Here is an 18,294-nt window from a genome sequence, read left to right as displayed (position 1 = left end):
TTATGCATGCATTGTGTATATATTATGTACCTATAAAGTATACTTTTTTTTTTTTTTTGAGACAGAGTCTTGCTCTTTTGCCCAGGCTGGAGTGCAGTGGCCGGATCTCAGCTCACTGCAAGCTCCGCCTCCCGGGTTTATGCCATTCTCCTGCCTCAGCCTCCCGAGTAGCTGGGACTACAGGCACCCACCACCTTGCCCTGCTAGTTTTTTGTATTTTTTAGTAGAGATGGGGTTTCACTCTGTTAGCCAGGATAGTCTCGATCTCCTGACCTCGTGATCCACCCGTCTCGGCCTCCCAAAGTGCTGGGATTACAGGCTTGAGCCACCGCGCCCGGCCAAAATATACATATTTTATATGCTTATAAAAATGTGTAAAACATTATAGAACAGGATTATCTTTCAATGCGAGCAAATGCTGTTTTAATATTTCTGTCTTAAATAACATCTATGTGCCTGAAGAACAGTTGATACTGAACTAAGGACACAGTATTGGCTAAAATACTTCTTTTTTTTTTTTTTGTCATTTGACATTAAGATTCAAAAGATTTCATGATTATCCAAAATATATTTGTTGAAATGGAGGCAGACTAAGTACTATACTATTTATTTTCTTACAATGGCTCTGATTGGATTATAGGACATACTCATTCCAAATTTTATGGGTAGGAAATAATGACCGTGACTCCTCTTATATTTATAGTGGACCATAGCAAAATATGCTCCCAGGTTTAATGGGTTTCAGCAACAAGACTCCCAAGAACTTCTGGCTTTTCTCTTGGATGGTCTTCATGAAGATCTCAACCGAGTCCATGAAAAGCCATATGTGGAACTGAAGGACAGTGATGGCCGACCAGACTGGGAAGTAGCTGCAGAGGTTTGTCAGTTTTGAGTTTCTAATGTAAGCAATAGACAAAATGTTCTGGCCACAAATACATGTAGCACAATTTAAATGCAAACTAAACTATTCTGAGATCAGAATTTTACTGCGAAAATGAAGGAATTTCTATCTGTATGCTTAATGCTTATGCAGTGTTGCCAAAACAAAAACACCTTTAATGAAAATAGAAAACTGTTGCTATTTCACATTGTAAACTTTATAGTACTGGATGTAGGAATAAGTATCCAGTGGAATTCAAAGAGTCCCCATAATTGCTAAAGTAATGCATACAGTGACCTATAGGCATGCTTTATACTTGTTAATGGATAAATAACTTTAATATTTACCATTGTTACCGTGATAAGAACAAATGAAAAATAGGATATTCCATCTCAATTTAATATTTTGTGGTAAATGAAGAGTAAGGATTATATTCTTTACATTTAAATCCAATATATTTAACCAGTTTCTTTGAATTTATATAGAAATGCCTCTCTTTTGGATTTTTGAGAGAAAATTCTCATCTTTTTTATTGCTAGGCCTGGGACAACCATCTAAGAAGAAATAGATCAATTGTTGTGGATTTGTTCCATGGGCAGCTAAGATCTCAAGTCAAATGCAAGACATGTGGGCATATAAGTGTTCGATTTGACCCTTTCAATTTTTTGTCTTTGCCACTACCAATGGACAGTTATATGCACTTAGAAATAACAGGTAGGTCGCAAAGTTCTGAAAAATTACTTGACTCCATTAAATTTGCTTTATTTAAATAGCCTGAATTTGTAAGCATAGTTGTTTGTTTACAAATAAAGACTGGTAGGCAGCATATTATAATCGAGCAACCTAATTTTAGGCATGACTTGAGGTTTGAAAGATTTAGATTGTGGCATGTTTTTTTGGTTTCAAATATGCCAGCAACTCTCTTTAAAACCCGCAAAGCCACTCAAGCTTTTATGTCAGATGAACACGAGAAAAATACTGATTTCACTCAATATTATCCCGAAGTACCATCTGTTTTCATGTTTACACATGAAATAAAAATTCTAGGCTGAAATATTTGCTTATATTTACAGGTCATATATATCTATACACAGTATGTAAGACTTTCGATGAAACCTGCATTTTACTGATAAAAGATCTTTTCTCTTTACTAGTGATTAAGTTAGATGGTACTACCCCTGTGCGGTATGGACTAAGGCTGAATATGGATGAAAAGTACACAGGTTTAAAAAAACAGCTGAGCGATCTCTGTGGACTTAATTCAGAGCAAATCCTTCTAGCAGAAGTACATGGTTCCAACATAAAGGTAATGTTAACTACTCTAAGAAACTTTTGATTCTATCCTTCAAAGATGACAGTTTTCTCAATTATTGTGATCACTTGTTATGTTATGTGACCAAGAGAGATACTAAAACATGACAAAAACTGAACAACAACAACAAAATGCCAAGTTTTCCAACCCAGAAACTTAAAAGAGTTTTCTACCAGAATAAAGGAATAATACTGGTGGTGGTATTTTTGAAGAAGGGAAATATGTAAGGCTGCCTATATGGAGTGATCTAGCTGTGTCACTATAGTATGGGTTTCCTCCAAAGACTGCTGCTGTTTGGAGGAAACCAAAGACTGCTACTATTACACTTGACAGCTCTTCTGGTATTACCACTGTTGCTAGAATTCTTCCTAGGTTAAAGTATTTGATGTATTTATGAATATGTGTTTTTAGTATTTATGAATATATATACTTGGTCTTTTAACACACTAAGAAATTAAAAGAGTAAAGACAAATTAACGCCAATCATGTCTTTCTACATACCAGCTGGGGAAATAAATAATCTAATAAATATATTGCCTACTCTAAGCTCCTGCAACTGGTATTATTTATATTCATCTTTGGGATTTCTGAACACACGCCCACCTCATTGACATTTTCTTAATATGAAATGTAAAAATGGGGTCTCTGAGAGTTGGAATTTAGATCCCTGAAACGAAGACAAAACTGAAGAAGTCAGTCATATACAACACACTTCTTCCTGTGGAAAGAGATACTAGTTCGACAGTTGAGCTTAGTTTTCAGTTATTTTTATCAAGCATTCATCCTTTATGTAGTTGAAATCATCTTGTTGGTTTTACGGATGAAAGCACCTAAGACATTCTTTTGAAATACATTAGAGAGAGAACTTTTCCATTTTATCTGAAACATCTCCCCCTTCTCATCTTGCTGCTGCTTCTGTAGAACTTTCCTCAGGACAACCAAAAAGTACGACTCTCAGTGAGTGGATTTTTGTGTGCATTTGAAATTCCTGTCCCTGCATCTCCAATTTCAGCTTCTAGTCCAACACAGACAGGTAAGATAGAACTAGAACTCCTTCTCATGATTGCACCTTTAAATGTTTGTCTAAGAGTTGTCATCTTTTTTATATTTCTTCATGCTGAAGATACTATAGCAGAATAATTTTGGAACCCAAGGGAAACCTTAACTGATTATTCCATATTTTTTAGATGAGAAACCTAAAATTTAGGGAACCCAAGTGACTTCAGTTAGATAGGTAGTTATTATTAGCTAATATACCCTTGGAATTCAGATCTATTTGATCTAATACTAACATGGCAACAGCTAGTATGAGAGGAACATACTACCAGAAAATATAAATAATAGATATAGCTAGAAAGAAATCCAATATTATATGTAATTTAATGTGGTCACTCACTGAGTCCTTTTAGCCACTGATATGCTTTGTCTATTCTTTATATTACTTACAATTAGGCTAATTCCCCAAGTATAAAGGGCTTTATGAGGCTCCCCTCATTGACGTGTAGTAGGTAGATAGTCCTGACGGTGAGTTGATGGATGATTTAATTTTAGTTTTTTTTTTTTTTTTTTTTTTTTTTTTGAGATGGAGTCTCACTCTGTCGCCCAGGCTGGAGTGCAGTGGCCGGATCTCAGCTCACTGCAAGCTCCGCCTCCCAGGTTTACGCCATTCTTCCGCCTCAGCCTCCCGAGTAGCTGGGACTACAGGCGCCCGCCACCTCGCCCGGCTAGTTTTTTTGTATTTTTTAGTAGAGACGGGGTTTCACTGCGTTAGCCAGGATGGTCTCGATCTCCTGACCTCGTGATCCGCCTGTCTCGGCCTCCCAAAGTGCTGGGATTACAGGCTTGAGCCACCGCGCCCGGCCTAATTTTAGTTTTAATTTAGAGCATCACTGTCCAATATAATTCTGCAGTGGTGGAAACTTCTGTGATTTTGCCATCCAATACAGTATCCACCAGTCACATGAACTGTTAAGTACTTGAGATGTGGCTAGTGTGACTGAGAGTAATGCATTTTTAATTTTTATTTTATTTTATTTATTTATTTTGAGAAAGGGTCTCACTCTGTCACTCAGCCTGTAGTGCAATGGCATCGTCTTGGCTCACTGCAGCCTCTGCCTTGTGGGCTGAAGCAATCCTCCCACCTCAGCCTCCCAAGTAGCTGAGACTACAGATGTGTGCCACCATGCCCAGCTATGGTGTATCTTTTGTAGAGATGGGTTTTCACCATGTTGCCCAGGCTAGTCACTGGCTCCTGGGCTCAAGGGATCTGCCTGCCTCAGCCTCCCAAAGTGCTAGGATTACAAATGTGAGCTGCGGCATCCAGCCTAATTTAAATTTTAAATGCAACATCTGGGTAGAGGTTACTGTATTGGACAGTGTCTTCAAAGGCAAAGAGAAGGAAAAGAAAACAAGTGGTAGAACTGTTTGTGTGCTACAACACGCTGCTGATACAGGTTTCTGCAAAAATTCTGCTTAATAGTTTCCAGCAGTTACTCTTTCCTTTTCATTTAGTTAAAAGTATGAGTTAGGGAAGTAAAATTGTAAATTAAAATCTTCCAATAAATCTAGAATTATTTATACTATGATTTCTCCCTGCCCTGTGTTAAGAGACTACACTGTCTCTGGTCCTCAGGATACTTGAGAAAAGAGTAAAGATAAAAGTACCACAAGCTTATGATGCTGTACTTATCTTTGAATTTGTAGATTTCTCCTCTTCGCCATCTACAAATGGAATGTTCACCTTAACTACCAATGGGGACCTACCCCGACCAATATTCATCCCCAATGGAATGCCAAACACTGTTGTGCCATGTGGAACTGAGAAGAACTTCACAAATGGAATGGTTAATGGTCACATGTCATCTCTTCCTGACAGCCCCTTTACAGGTTACATCATTGCAGTCCACCGAAAAATGGTTAGTTAAATGTTAGGCAACTCACTGCCGGTCTTACTAGTGTCATTTGTGAAATAGCCATTTTCTGTCTTTGCAACATCACTGAATGCATTTTCTTCTCTTTTTTTCTTTAACTTTTTAAAATTTAATAATTTTACAAATTTTTTTAAAACTTTTTTATCCTGTCCTCAAAATCTGTTGCTATGAATGCATTTTCAATGTATTATATATGCTAATATAAGTGATCAGAGCCAGGATTTAGTATTACTCATGATGGCTAATGTATGAAATGACATTCCTTATCCGTATATTAAGAGGCAACAGGATAGTCAGTGCATCTGAGTACTACTTTCTTTAAAAATTTGTGTCTCCTGGCCAGGTGCAGTGGCTCACACCTGTAATCCCAACACTTTGGGAGGCTGAAGCAGAAGGATCACCTTAGCTCAGGAGTTCAAGGCTGGCTTGGGCAACATAGTGAAACCTCATCTCTACCAAAAAAAAAAAAAAACAGAAAAACAAAAAACTAAGCCATGATGGTGTGTGCCTATAGTCTCAACTACTGTGGAGGCTGAGACAGGAGGATCACTTGAGACTAGGATGTCAAAGCTGCAGTGAGCCATGCTTGCTTGCACCACTGCATTCCAGCCTTGGCAAGACCCTGTCTCAAAAAAAAAAAAAAGAAAAAAAAGAAAGAAAGAAAATGGCTGGGCGCCGTGGCTCACACCTGTAATCCCAGCACTTTGGGAGGCTGAGGCAGGTGGATCACCTGAGGTCAGGAGTTTGAGAACAGCCTGGCCAACGTGATGAAACCCCATCTCTACTAAAAATACAAAAATTAGCTGAGCATGGTGACATGCACCTATAGTTCCAGCTACTCAAGAGGCTGAGGCAGGAGAATTGCTTGAACCCGGTCAGCAGAGGTTGCAGTGAGCCAAGATTGCGCCACAGCACTCCAGCCTGGGTGATAAAGCGAGACTTTGTCTCAAAAAAAAAAAAAAAAAAAGTATCTCCTAAGCCAGACATGTTTAGGAGGATCCCTTGAAGACAGGATTTTGAAGCTATAATATGCTGTGATGCTGACACCTGTAAATAACCACTCCACTCCAACCTAGGCAATAAGTGAGACTTTATCTCTAAAAAAATTAGAAAAAAACAAAAACCAACACACACACACAATTTATGTTTCCTGTGTGTTTATGTAGGTATGTACATCTTCACTATCACATAAATGCGGACAGCTTTGGAAAAGTTTGGGTTGTTGTTGTTGTTTTCTTAGAGGACACAAGAATGTTCTTGGGCAAAATCAAGTTGTGCATAATTCCTGTCTTGATAGTCTAATATATAACTATTGCATTAAAGGTTGACTCTTTGGTAAAAAAGAAAAAGGAAGGTATGAAAACTGGTCAGTGGATAATGGTTACAGAGGAGGTAGTCATCGGGTATAGTGGCAACTTGGTAGAGTAGAAAGGGCACTGAACTAGGCATTTAGCAACCTATGTTTTAGTTCTAATGCTGCCACTAGATAGCTGGTTGAGCTCTTTGGACTTCAGTGTCCTAATTTCATAAAATAAAGGAGAGCAGGGCTTCTAGATAATTTCTAAGATCCATCCGTTACCCCTACCTCTATTCAAAAATTCACTCTATTTTTACTTTTTATTCCCATCTTATTTATTATATTTATTGGATAAGATATTCTATTCTCTACTCATGTAAAGAGCAGATGAACTGAGCTTTGTAAGGATGCAAAGTCAATAAAAAAGCAAGTAAATTGATTGTATAGCAGCAACAAGAGAAAATGAAATTGTAAAAAAGGTACTGTATTGGTTTCTTAGGACTACTATAACAAATTACCATAAATTTGGTGGCTTTAAACAACAGAAATACATTCTTTTTTGGGTTTTGTTTGTTTGTTTGTTTGTTTGTTTGTTTGAGACGGAATCTCGCTCTGTTGCCTAGGCTAGAGTGCAATGGCGCGATCTCAGCTCACTGCAGCCTCCGCCTCCTGGGTTCGAGCAATTCTCCTGCCTCAGACTCCCGAGTAGCTGGGACTACAGGCACACACTGCCGTGCCTGGCTAATTTTTGTATTTTTAGTAGAGATGGGGTTTCACCATGTTGGCCAGGATGGTCTCGATCTCCTTACCTCGTGACTTGCCTGCCTCAGCCTCCCAAAGTGCTGGGATTACAGGTGTGAGCCACTGCACCCAGCCCAGAAATTTATTCTTTCACCGTCTGGAGGCCAGAAGTCTGAAACCAAGGTTTCCGTAGGGTGGGGGCTTCCTCCAAAGGTTCTAGGAGAGAATGCTTTCTTGTCTCTTCCTAACCTCTGGTGGCTCCAGGCATTCTTTGGCTTGTGACTGCATAATTGCAATCCCTGCCTCTTCGTGTGGCCTTCTCCTTCTCTGTCTTTCTCTGATAAGGATACTTATCATTGAATTTAGGGCCCACCCAGATAATCCAGGCTGATCTCATCTTGACATCCTCAACTTAATTATATCTGCAAACATCTTTTTACCAAATTAGGTCACATTTACTGGTTCTAGGCATTAGAACATGGATATACTGTTTTAGGGGCCACCATTCAACTCAACTACAGATATTATTAATCTTAGTATCAAAAAGATTAAATGCTGAGAGAAAATTAAGTACCTAGGAATAAACTTTAAAAATGACACAGAAGACATCTATATAGAAAATAATATATTGATAGAAGTTAAAGAAGACTTTAATATTGGAAGGAATAAACCATGTTCATGGATTAGAAGACTCTATATTTTAAGATATCAGCTCTCTAAAAACTAATCTACAGATGACAATGCACAATCCCAATAAAAATGCAAAGTCTGCGCATGTGTGGTGTGTCAGTTAATAAGCTGATTCTCATACGTGGAAATACAAAGAACCGGGAATAACCAAGATACTCTTGAAGAAGAATAAGGTATGAGGATATCATCAAGATTGGATATCATCCAGATATCAAGATTTATTTCACAAAGATATGATATTTAAAATAATGTCATACTGGTATAAGAAAAGACAAATAGACCATTGGGATAGAATAGAGAGCCCAGAAACCAGTTCACAAATGTATGAACACCTGATTTATAACGAAGATAACATTGCAGAATGGTGGGAGAAAGAGAGTTTTCTCAGCAGATGGTGCTGGGACAATTAGATATCCATATGAAACTTGGCACCTACCTTTCACCACAATTCCAGGTGGACTATAGAGCTAAATTTGAAAGCAAAACAATGAAACAGCCCTTGAAAGATAATAATGGTGAATACATTCCTGACACTACTCATATAAAAGAAAAGATTAAATTGGACTTCATTAAAATTGATAACTTGGCCGGGTGCGGTGGCTCATGCCTATAATCCCAGCACTTTGAGAGGCTGAGATGGATGGATCACAAGGTCAGGAGTTCAAGACCAGCCTGGCCAATATGGTGAAACCCTGTCTCTACTAAAAATACAAAAATTAGCTGGGCGTGGTGGTTGTTGCATGTAGTCCCAGCTACTTTGGGAGGCTGAGGCAGGAGAATCGCTGGAACCCCAGGGGCAGAGGTTGCAATGGGCCGAGATTACACCATTGCATTGTAGCCTGGGCAACAGAGCAAGACTCCATCTCAAAAAAAAAAAAAAGTGATCTACAACACTAGTAATCAGGGAAATGTAAATTAAAACAATATTATGATATCAGTGCACTCACCTGAACAGGTAAAATTAAACAGACTGACAGAGTTGCTAAGTAGAGCAACAGGAACTCTCATACCATGCTGATGAGAATATAAATTAATACAACTACTTTGGAATACAGTTTTCTAGTTAAAGATAAGCAGTTCTACCTGTAGGTATCCACCCAAAAGAGATGTGTACCAGGAGATATGTTCAAGAATATTCATAGCAGCATTATCTGTAGTAGCCCCAAAATGAAAACATTAAATGTCCATTAGTTGTAGAAGGGATTGGGAAGTTGAGATATATTAAGATAATGGAACATTATACAGGAATGAAAATGAATGAATTTGTAGTTATATCCAGTATAAATGAATCTCATAAACCTAATGTTGATGGAAAGAAGCCAGACACAAAAGAATTAGGCTAGGCACAGTGGCTCACACCTGTAATCTCAGCATTTTGGGAGGCTGAGGTAGGCCAATTGCTCGAGCCCAGGAGTTTAAGACCAGCCTGGGCAACATGGTGAAACCCTATCTCTACAGAAAATACAGAAATTAGCTGGTGTGGTGTCACATACCTGTAGTCCCAACTACTCAGGAGGCTGAGGCAAGAGAATCTCTTAAGCCCAGAAGGTGGAGGTTGCAGCGAGCTGAGATCACACCACTATACTCCAGGCTGGATGACAGAGCTAGACCCTGTCTCCAAAAAAAAAAAAAAAAGAGAATTAAGTAATTATATTTATAAATAAAAACTTTTAAAACAGGGAAAATGAAATATAGTGTTTATTTACTTCTGCATAGGATATAAAACTGTAAAGAAAAGCAAGAAAGTGATTACTGTAACATTTAGAATAATAGTTACCTTTGTGAGGAAGGGAGAATTTGTGATTTGGAGGAAGCAAATGGGAGGCTTTTGAGTGCTCCCTATATTCTGTTTCTTAAACTCAGTGGTAATGGAAAGCTAGTTGCTTTGTGATAATAATTTAAAATGGTCTTTTGTTTTTTTTTTTTTTTTTGCAATGGAGTTTCGCTCTTGTTGACCAGGCTGGAGTGCAGTGGCACGATCTCAACTCACCGCAACCTCCACCTCCTGGGTTCAAGTGATTCTCCTGCCTCAGCCTCCCAAGTAGCTGGGATTACAGGCATGCGCCACCATGCCCAGCTAATTTTGTATTTTTAGTAGAGACGGGGTTTCTCTGTGTTGATCAGGCTGGTCTCGAACTGACCTCAGGTGATCCACCCACCTTGGCCTCCCAAAGTGCTGGAATTACAGGCGTGAGCCACCGCACCAAGCCAGAAATGGATTCTTTTTACCTCTGATTTTTTTTTTTCTCTGAATTAGTAGCCCTGGGCTTAAAGTTTCTTTTTTTTTTTTTTTTTTTTTTTTTTGGTTGGTTCTTTCTTTTTTCACCCAGGCTGGAGTGCAATGGCATGATCTCTGCTCACTGCACCCTCTGCCTCCCGGGTTCAAGTGATTCTCCTGCTTCAGCCTCCCAAGTAGCTGGGACTACAGGTGCCTGCCACCATGCCCAGCTAATTTTTGTATTTTTAGTAGAGATGAGGTTTCACCATGTTCGCCAGGCTGGTCTCAAAGTCCCGACCTCATGATCCGCCCACCTCGGCCTCCCATAGTGTTGGGATTACAGGCGTGAGCCACTGCACCTGGCCCTGGCTTGAAGTTTCTAACCATGTTAATAACTGGGAGTAGAATTTATCTTAGTAGTAACTGAGAAAGTATGGGCCCTAGGGCACTAGGGGAAGTTCCTTAATGAGAGGATGAAAATTGTGTGGGTTTAGCTACATTTTAAAATTTTATAAAATATTTGAACTGAACTCTGTCTGGATTTCTCTGGGTCTTATAATAATAGTAACATGTGAAATAGGGTCTTAAAATTACATATTTAAGCTTAAATGAAAATGGCAAAATAAAATGCTTAATAATCTGAATAAAGAAGGGTCTTTTTACTTAGAAACTAGCTAACTTAACCCCTAGTGAGTTGATAAGTTGTTGATTTAGCTTTTCTAACTACTCAATAAATACCAAACTTCTTAGGAAATTACATGTTCAAAGGTTCAGCAGCTTTGAATAACCTTGAACTCTCACCAACCATTCCATTATACTAAATGTTTATTAAACAGCCATTTCCGGGATAATTCTGTGCAGTATCTCTATATTAAGGAATATCATTAAAATCTCTTTAACGCAGTGGCTCACACCTGTAATTCCAGCACTTTGGGAGGCCAAGGCAGGCGGATCACGAGGTCAGGAGATCGAGACCATCCTGGCTAACACGGTGAAACCCCATCTCTACTAAAACACAAAAGTTAGCCAGGCGTGGTGGCAGGCGCCTATAGTCCCAGCTACTCGGGAGGCTGAGACAGGAGAATGGCGTGAACCCGGGAGGCAGAGCTTGCAGTGAGCTGAGATTGCACCACTGCACTCCAGCCTGGGCGACAGAGTGAGACTCCATCTCAAAAAAAAAAAAAAAAAAAAAATTTCTTTAACATACTCAAAGCAAATTTTTAAAATTTTTACCTTACTTTTATCCTATCATGTATTTAAAAAACAAAAAAAAAGATTAAAATCACTTAACTGCTTTTAGGAAGGTGGATAAGCTTGTTACAAAACAATTACTAGGTTTTACAAATCTCCAAAACTTTGGGAATTGCTACTCCAACAACCACTATCCACAGCTTATCCCTAGAAAACTATAGTTGAGAGAGTCTTTTTTTTTTCCACTGGCATCTTTTCATTTCTTTGTCTTTTTCGAGACAGGGTCTCGCTCTACCTTCCAGGGTAGAGTGCAGTGGTACGATCACAGCTCACTGTACCCTCAACTTGCCAGACTCAAGCAATCCTCCCACCTCAGCCTCCTGTATAGCTGGGACTACAGACACATGCCACCATGCCCCACTAATTGTACTTATTTCTTTATAGAGATATGGTCTCCCTACATTGCCCAGGCTGATCTCAAACTCTTGGGCTCAAGGGATCCTCTTGCCTCAGCCCCCCAAAGTGCTGGGATTACAGGCATGAGCCACCACACCCAGCTTACTGGCATATTTTCTGGAGAAAGAAAGAGTCTTAATTGTTTAAAAGCCTTTAGCTATGAAGCTATTACTAGTTTTTACATTTGATTCACTGTATGTGAGAAATGTTTATCAAAGAAAACTGTGGTTTGAATATATTAATTGCTGAAACCCAAGTTTCATAGAACAGGCAACAACTTTAAAACTGGCAATACCTCAGCCCTTTTAATGACTCCACTGTCACCGTTCTCTTTGTGTCAATAAAGATGGCTTTATAAATATAGAGAAGAATGTGATAGTGACTAATTTGAAATGATGATAATACCTGTTATTGGCAGGGTTAGAACTAAAGGGAGGAATCAAAGGCCTGTCTTCTCAACTCTCTATTCTCTTGTTTGTACATATAGATGAGGACAGAACTGTATTTCCTGTCATCTCAGAAGAATCGCCCCAGCCTCTTTGGAATGCCACTGATTGTTCCATGTACTGTGCATACCCGGAAGAAAGACCTATATGATGCAGTTTGGATTCAAGTGTCCCGGTTAGCGAGCCCACTCCCACCTCAGGAAGCTAGTAATCATGCCCAGGATTGGTAAGTTCAGGGGATCCATCTAAACCTGTGGTTTCAAAACTCTAGAAAAATAATTTATATGAATTCTGTGTAACTGATAGGACCCAGCCTATGTCAAGTTAATCACTCTTGGAAGAACCACTCAGAGAGCATACAATTCAACCATTTGGTTTGTTATTTGGAGTAGGAGAGACTATACAGCTTCCTTTTGCCAAACATTCTAGTGTCTAATAATCCTTCCATTCTCTAATCTTTTGCCTCGATTCGTCCTGCTAATGCTTCAAGTAATATCCTCGTCTTCTGTGTTGCAAAAGTAGAGAGTATGAATTCACCAGGAAATTTGTATAATCTCAGTCCTCTGAAATTCAGAATGAGATTGATTGCATACATAAACTCTGAAAAGTCTCATGATCCAAAAAATAATTCTGTTGGATTATTTCCATACCATGTCATTCTTTTTTCTTTTTCCCATACCATGTCATTTTAACATGAAGTAATTTCACAAATCTAGATAAAAATAATAAACATTTTCTGTTTTCTTTCCCTTTTTCCTACCACTGTTCTCTTTGATTAGTAAGTGCATTTACTTTGAATAATTTTTGGGATTGCGATGATGTCTTATTTTTATCTCAATCAAATTATAGATCATTTTCTTTTTCTTTTTCTTTTTCTTTTTTTTTTTTTTTTAACGACAGAGTTTCGCTCTCATTGCCCAGGCTGGAGTGCAATGGCACCATCGTGGCTCGCTGCAACCTCCACCTCCCGGGTTCAAATGATTCTCCTGCCTCAGCCTCCCGAGTAGCTGGGATTATAGGCATGCACCACCATGCCTGGCTAATTTTGTATTTTTCATAGAGATGGGGTTTCTCCATGTTGGTTAGGCTGGTCTCAAACTCCCAACCTCAGGTGATCTGCCCACCTCAGCCTCCCAAAGTGCTGAGATTGTAGGTGTGAGCCGCCACAGTGGGCCTGTAGATCATTTTCTTGCCATCATGGTACAAATAAGATTTCTGTTTTATGGGAACTAAAAAAAAGTTCTTTACTTATTTGTTATGATATGGAGTCTTCTGATGATTAGGGAAGGGCTTAGGATAAATCTTTTTTTTTTTTTTGGAGGCAGATTCTTAATTTGTCATCCAGGCTGGAGTGCAGTGGTGCAATTTTGGCTCACTGCAAACTCCACCTCCAGGTTCAAGTGATTCTCATGCCTCAGACACCTGAGTAGCTAGGATTATAGGTGCTCACAACCACACCCAGCTAATTTTTGTATTTTTAGTAGAGACAGGGTTTCACCATGTTGGCCAGGCTTATCTCAAACTCCTGGCCTCAAGTGATCCACCTACCTCGGCCTCCCAAAGTGCTGGTATTACAGGTGTGAGCCACTACACCTGGCCAGATTTAAATTTAAAGATTTAAATAAATCTTTACTTAAATAAGTTATTTATTTATTTTTATTTTGTATTTCTTTGAGACGGAGTCTCGCTCTGTTACCCAGGCTGGAGTGTAGTGGTGCAATCTCAGCTCAGTGCAGCCTCCACGTCCTGGGTTCAAGCGATTCTCCTGCCTCATCCTCCTGAGTAGCTGGGATTACAGGTGCCCGCCACCACACCTAGCTAATTTTTTTTTTTTTTTTTTTTTTTTTGAGATGGAGTCTTGCTCTGTTGCCCAGGCTGGAGTGCAGTGGCACAGCGCGATCTCGGTTCATTCTCCTGCCTCAGCCTCCCAAGTAGCTGGGACTACAGGCACCTGCCACCATGCCTGGCTAATTTTTTTCTTTTTTTTTTTTTTTTTTTTTGTATTTTTAGTAGAGACAGGGTTTCACTGTGTTAGCCAGGATGGTCTCGATCTCCTGACCTCATGATCCACCCGCCTTGGCCTCGCAAAGTGCTGGGATTACAGGCATGAGCCACCACGCCCAGCCTAATTTTTGTATTTTTAGTAGAGACAGAGTTTTACCATGTTGGCCAGGCTGGTCTCAAACTCCTGACCTCAAGCGATCTGCCCGCCTCAGCCTCCCAAAGTGCTGGGATTACAGGCATGAACCATCGCACGCGGCCAAAATAAGTTATTTAAATAAATAATTATTTGAAGTATTTAAGATTTAAGTAAATCCTAAAGGGAAACTGCAAATAATAGATAAGCAGTTCAGTTGATGAATGTTGTGTTTAGTAAAGATGAAAGTTGGACAAGATTAAATTTGAAGGAAGTAATTGAATTAAAGGGCTTCTAGACTAGGGCTTTCCCTAGGACTTGCTAATCAATTGGATGTGGAGCATAGGGAAAGAGGAATCCAGGCTGCCTTTTTTGTTGTTGTTGTTTTTGTTTTTGTTTTTGTTTTGAGCTGGAGTCTTGCTGTGTCACCAGGCTGGAGTGCAGTGGCACAACCTTGGCTCACTGCACCTCTGCCTTCCAGGTTCAAGCAATTCTTCTGCCTCAAACTCCCGAGTACCTGGGAGTACAGGTGCATGCCACCACGCCTGGCTAATTTTTGTATTTTTAGTAGAGACAGGGTTTCATCGTGTTGGCCAGGATGGTCTCGATCTCCTGACCTCATGATCCCACCTCAGCCTCCCAAAGTGGTGGGATTACAGGCGTGAGCCATTGCACCCAGCCCAGGCTGGCTTTTTACCTTGAGCAATTGTTTGTGAATTGTGGTACAATTTGATGGAAAAAGGAAAACTGGAGAAGGAGCATGTTTGGGCAAGAAATGACAAGAATCAAGTTAGATGCAAGAAGTCTATTATATATTCAAGTGGGAAATTCACTTGAATGCCCTTTGCTGGTGATATAAATACAGATGACATCAACAAATAGGTGATATTTAAAGCCGTGAGACCAGATGATTAACATTTAGAGGGTGAGAGTTAAATAGAGAAGATTCCCATGATCTTTACATGAACTCTGAACTGAGTTCATAATGCATTCCGACATTTAGAGGTTAAAAAGGGAAAAAGAAGCATCAAAAGAGATTGAGGCTGGGTGCAGTGGCTCATACCTATAATCCCAGCAATTTGGGAGGCCAAAGTCGGAGGATCACTTGAGGCCAGGAGTTCAAGACCAACCTGCCCAACATGGCAAAACCCCGTCTCTACTACAAATGCAAAAATTAGCCGGGCATGGTGGTACGTGCCTGTAATCCCAGCTACTTGGGTGGCTGAGGCATGAGAATCGCTTCAACCCTAGAGGTGGAGGTCGCAGTGAGCTGAGATCGCACCCCTAACTCCAGCCTGGCCGACAGAGCAAGATTCTGTCAAAAAAAAAAGAAAAAAGAGAGAGAGAGAGATTGAGAAGGAGCAGCCCGTAATGTAAGAAGAAAACCAGGAGTTAAGTGAAGAAAGTATTTCAAGAAAGGAGTGATAGTCGTTTCAAATGCTACAGAGGACCGGGAATTGCCTGCTGGATTTGATAAAATGGTCTTTGGTGATCTTTGTGAAAGCTATTTTAGTACAGATAAAGGAGTAGAGATTGGAATGGGTTAAAGAGAGAATGGTCCTTCGGACATTAAAAAAGATAGCCAGGCATGGTAGCTCTCACCTGATTCTAGTGGTACTTGGTAAAGTTATGGATGAAATAAGAGTGACCTGGAGTTGATGATTATTATAGTTGGGTAATGAATACATGAGTTTTCATTGTATAGTTCTCGACTTATTGAGTGTTTATGTCAATGAATTTGAAATTTTAGATTAAATGAACAAAATCCTGGAATTCAGGGTCTATGTAGAAGAGTGACTATTTTCAGAGACAGTGGATAAAGAGGAAAGTAAGGATTTCAGGGCAGCGATTGGAGGTTTCTCTTGGGTAAAAGAATCATTAAAATATTAAAATAGGGATGTTTGAATAAGTAAGTGACCCAAAAAGATAGGAGGTGGTGGTTGCAAAGTAGGATACTTGGAATTGATATACTGGAGGTAGAAGAGTTTGTATTCACAAAGTCTAGAATATGACATTTAGAGAGGGTTTACATATGGGGTGGAGGAAGTTATTGTTGGAAGAGAGAAGTTACTGTTGTATTAATTGCATTGATGTTGATGTCACCAAGAATAATAACAGGAGAAGTGGTGGAGAAAAAGTACAGTGAACTGGGCGCTGCAGTCTTTAGTGAGTAAAGAAAGGATCTACCTTCCAAGGAGGAATAGCAGGTGGCATAATTCAGTAGCACAAGCTACAAAGAGGCTGGAATGTTTTAGAAAAGGAAGGAAGAAGAAATCATGTACAAGTGGCATAGGAGTAAGGAAGAGATCTATTTTACCTCCAGGTTCTGGATTGTATGAGAATAAAAAGTGCAGGGGGTAGGGTGTGGTGACTCACACCTGCAATCCCATCACTTCAGGAAGCTGAGGCGGAGGATCACTTGAGCCCAGGAGTTCAAGACCAGCCTGGACAACATGGCAAAATGCTGTCTTTACAAAAAAATGTGAAAATTAGCCTGGTATGGTGGTGCGTGCCTGTAATCCTAGCTACTTGGGGGGCTGAGGTGGGAGGATCACCTGAGCCCAGAAAGGTGGAGGCTACCGTGAGCCATAATCACGCCATTGCACTGCAGCCTGGGTGACAGAGTGATACTCTGTCTCCAAAAACATGGAAAAAGTCTGCAGGGGAAGCAGGATTCTCAAGAAAGCCAGGCTTCATTCAGTTAGAGCAAAAAGGTAAAAGAAATTTTCAGAAGAGAAGTGCTGCTCAGCTTTCTATGAGAGTGCTACTTGATTGTTTTATCCCGTTACCTTTCTTTTGATTCCTCACTTATTGCTGGCCTGATCTGGATATGGTACTAGACAGTACAGGCTATCAATGGTCATTCACTGGACGAGTTATGCAGAAAGATGAGAACTCCTGTGTCAGATGTGATTCTCACTTTTGCCCTTACAGTGACTCTTTATCATGGTTTCATTACCTTCAGTAGCCCATGTAATAACCACTATCAGTTGCCAGATGAGCTGTAAAGTATGCCTCTCTTATGTTATATTCCTTGCGTTGCTTCCTTCTCCCCTACCTCCAGCTTTATTGAACTATAAGTGACAAGTAGGAATTGTGTATACATCTAAGGTGTACAACTTATGTTTCAATAACATGTATAAATTATTGCATTGCTCCTTGTTAGGGCAAGGATGAGTAAATTTTTTTAAAAGTTGGAAAATTCACGGGGCCATCTTGACATAATCATTGACAGTTAAAAGAAGTTACTCCAAAAAGCTTATAACTCTGAGTAGTTAAGGCAGTACTTAGCATGTACCATATCAGCGATTCTGATTAAAGAAGACTTCTAAATATACAGCTTTCTGCAATGTGTCAGTGGTCTTGTCATGGAAAGATCTAATTATTTTAGTTTAATGTGAATTAAATCCTCTGATAGAATTAAGGCTGAAGGATAATTGGTATTTGATTTCATGATTAGCTTATCTTATAAAATTTTCGTGGGCCACATGGACTCCCTTAGAGACATCTGGCAGTTGTATGTCTACCCTTCTGTAAGCCCGGATACAGGATGGGAAGCCAGAGTGTATTTGGTACAGGGCTGCAGCTAATGGATTAGGGTAAGTAACGTTGAGCTGTCAGCATGAGCATACTGCTGTGGCAAATGCCCCTTCCTAGGATTACTTCAAGAGAAGATGAAAAGGAGGTGGACCTCGAACCCAAAATGCTTCTTACACTCTTTTTGTTCTCTTCTGTTTCAGTGATGATAGTATGGGCTATCAATATCCATTCACTCTACGAGTTGTGCAGAAAGATGGGAACACTTGTGCTTGGTGCCCATGGTATAGGTAAAGTGACCTGCAAAAGAATTATTTTAGTAGAATTTCAGCTTTAGATATTATAAAATTTTCATAAGATTTCCAGTTTTGAGAAGTAATTAGTGAACAATGAAAAACTTAAGAATTGTGGCTGGGCACGTGGCTTTGAGAAGCCAAGGTGGGTGGATCACCTGAGTCA

The 18,294-nt window shown here is 39.7% G+C and overlaps 1 protein-coding gene across 6 annotated transcripts in view; it reads left to right on the top strand.

The window, feature by feature from the left end:
- USP32 (ubiquitin specific peptidase 32) overlaps positions 1 to 18,294 on the top strand; it is a 218,412-nt gene that overhangs the window by 185,995 nt on the left and 14,123 nt on the right. For all 6 annotated transcript variants that reach the window (XM_021929123.2, XM_009190403.2, XM_003912864.3 and 3 more), the window contains 7 exons: positions 704 to 877; positions 1,420 to 1,594; positions 2,035 to 2,186; positions 3,114 to 3,225; positions 4,896 to 5,107; positions 12,203 to 12,387; positions 18,039 to 18,125. In XM_021929123.2, the coding sequence (XP_021784815.1) occupies positions 704 to 877; positions 1,420 to 1,594; positions 2,035 to 2,186; positions 3,114 to 3,225; positions 4,896 to 5,107; positions 12,203 to 12,387; positions 18,039 to 18,125 (1,097 nt within the window). The remainder of the gene's footprint in view (positions 1 to 703; positions 878 to 1,419; positions 1,595 to 2,034; positions 2,187 to 3,113; positions 3,226 to 4,895; positions 5,108 to 12,202; positions 12,388 to 18,038; positions 18,126 to 18,294) is intronic.

This window comes from Papio anubis, chromosome 17, assembly GCF_008728515.1.
Source record: "Papio anubis isolate 15944 chromosome 17, Panubis1.0, whole genome shotgun sequence".
Lineage (NCBI taxonomy): Eukaryota > Metazoa > Chordata > Mammalia > Primates > Cercopithecidae > Papio > Papio anubis.
This window is presented reverse-complemented; position numbering and strand designations above follow the sequence as displayed.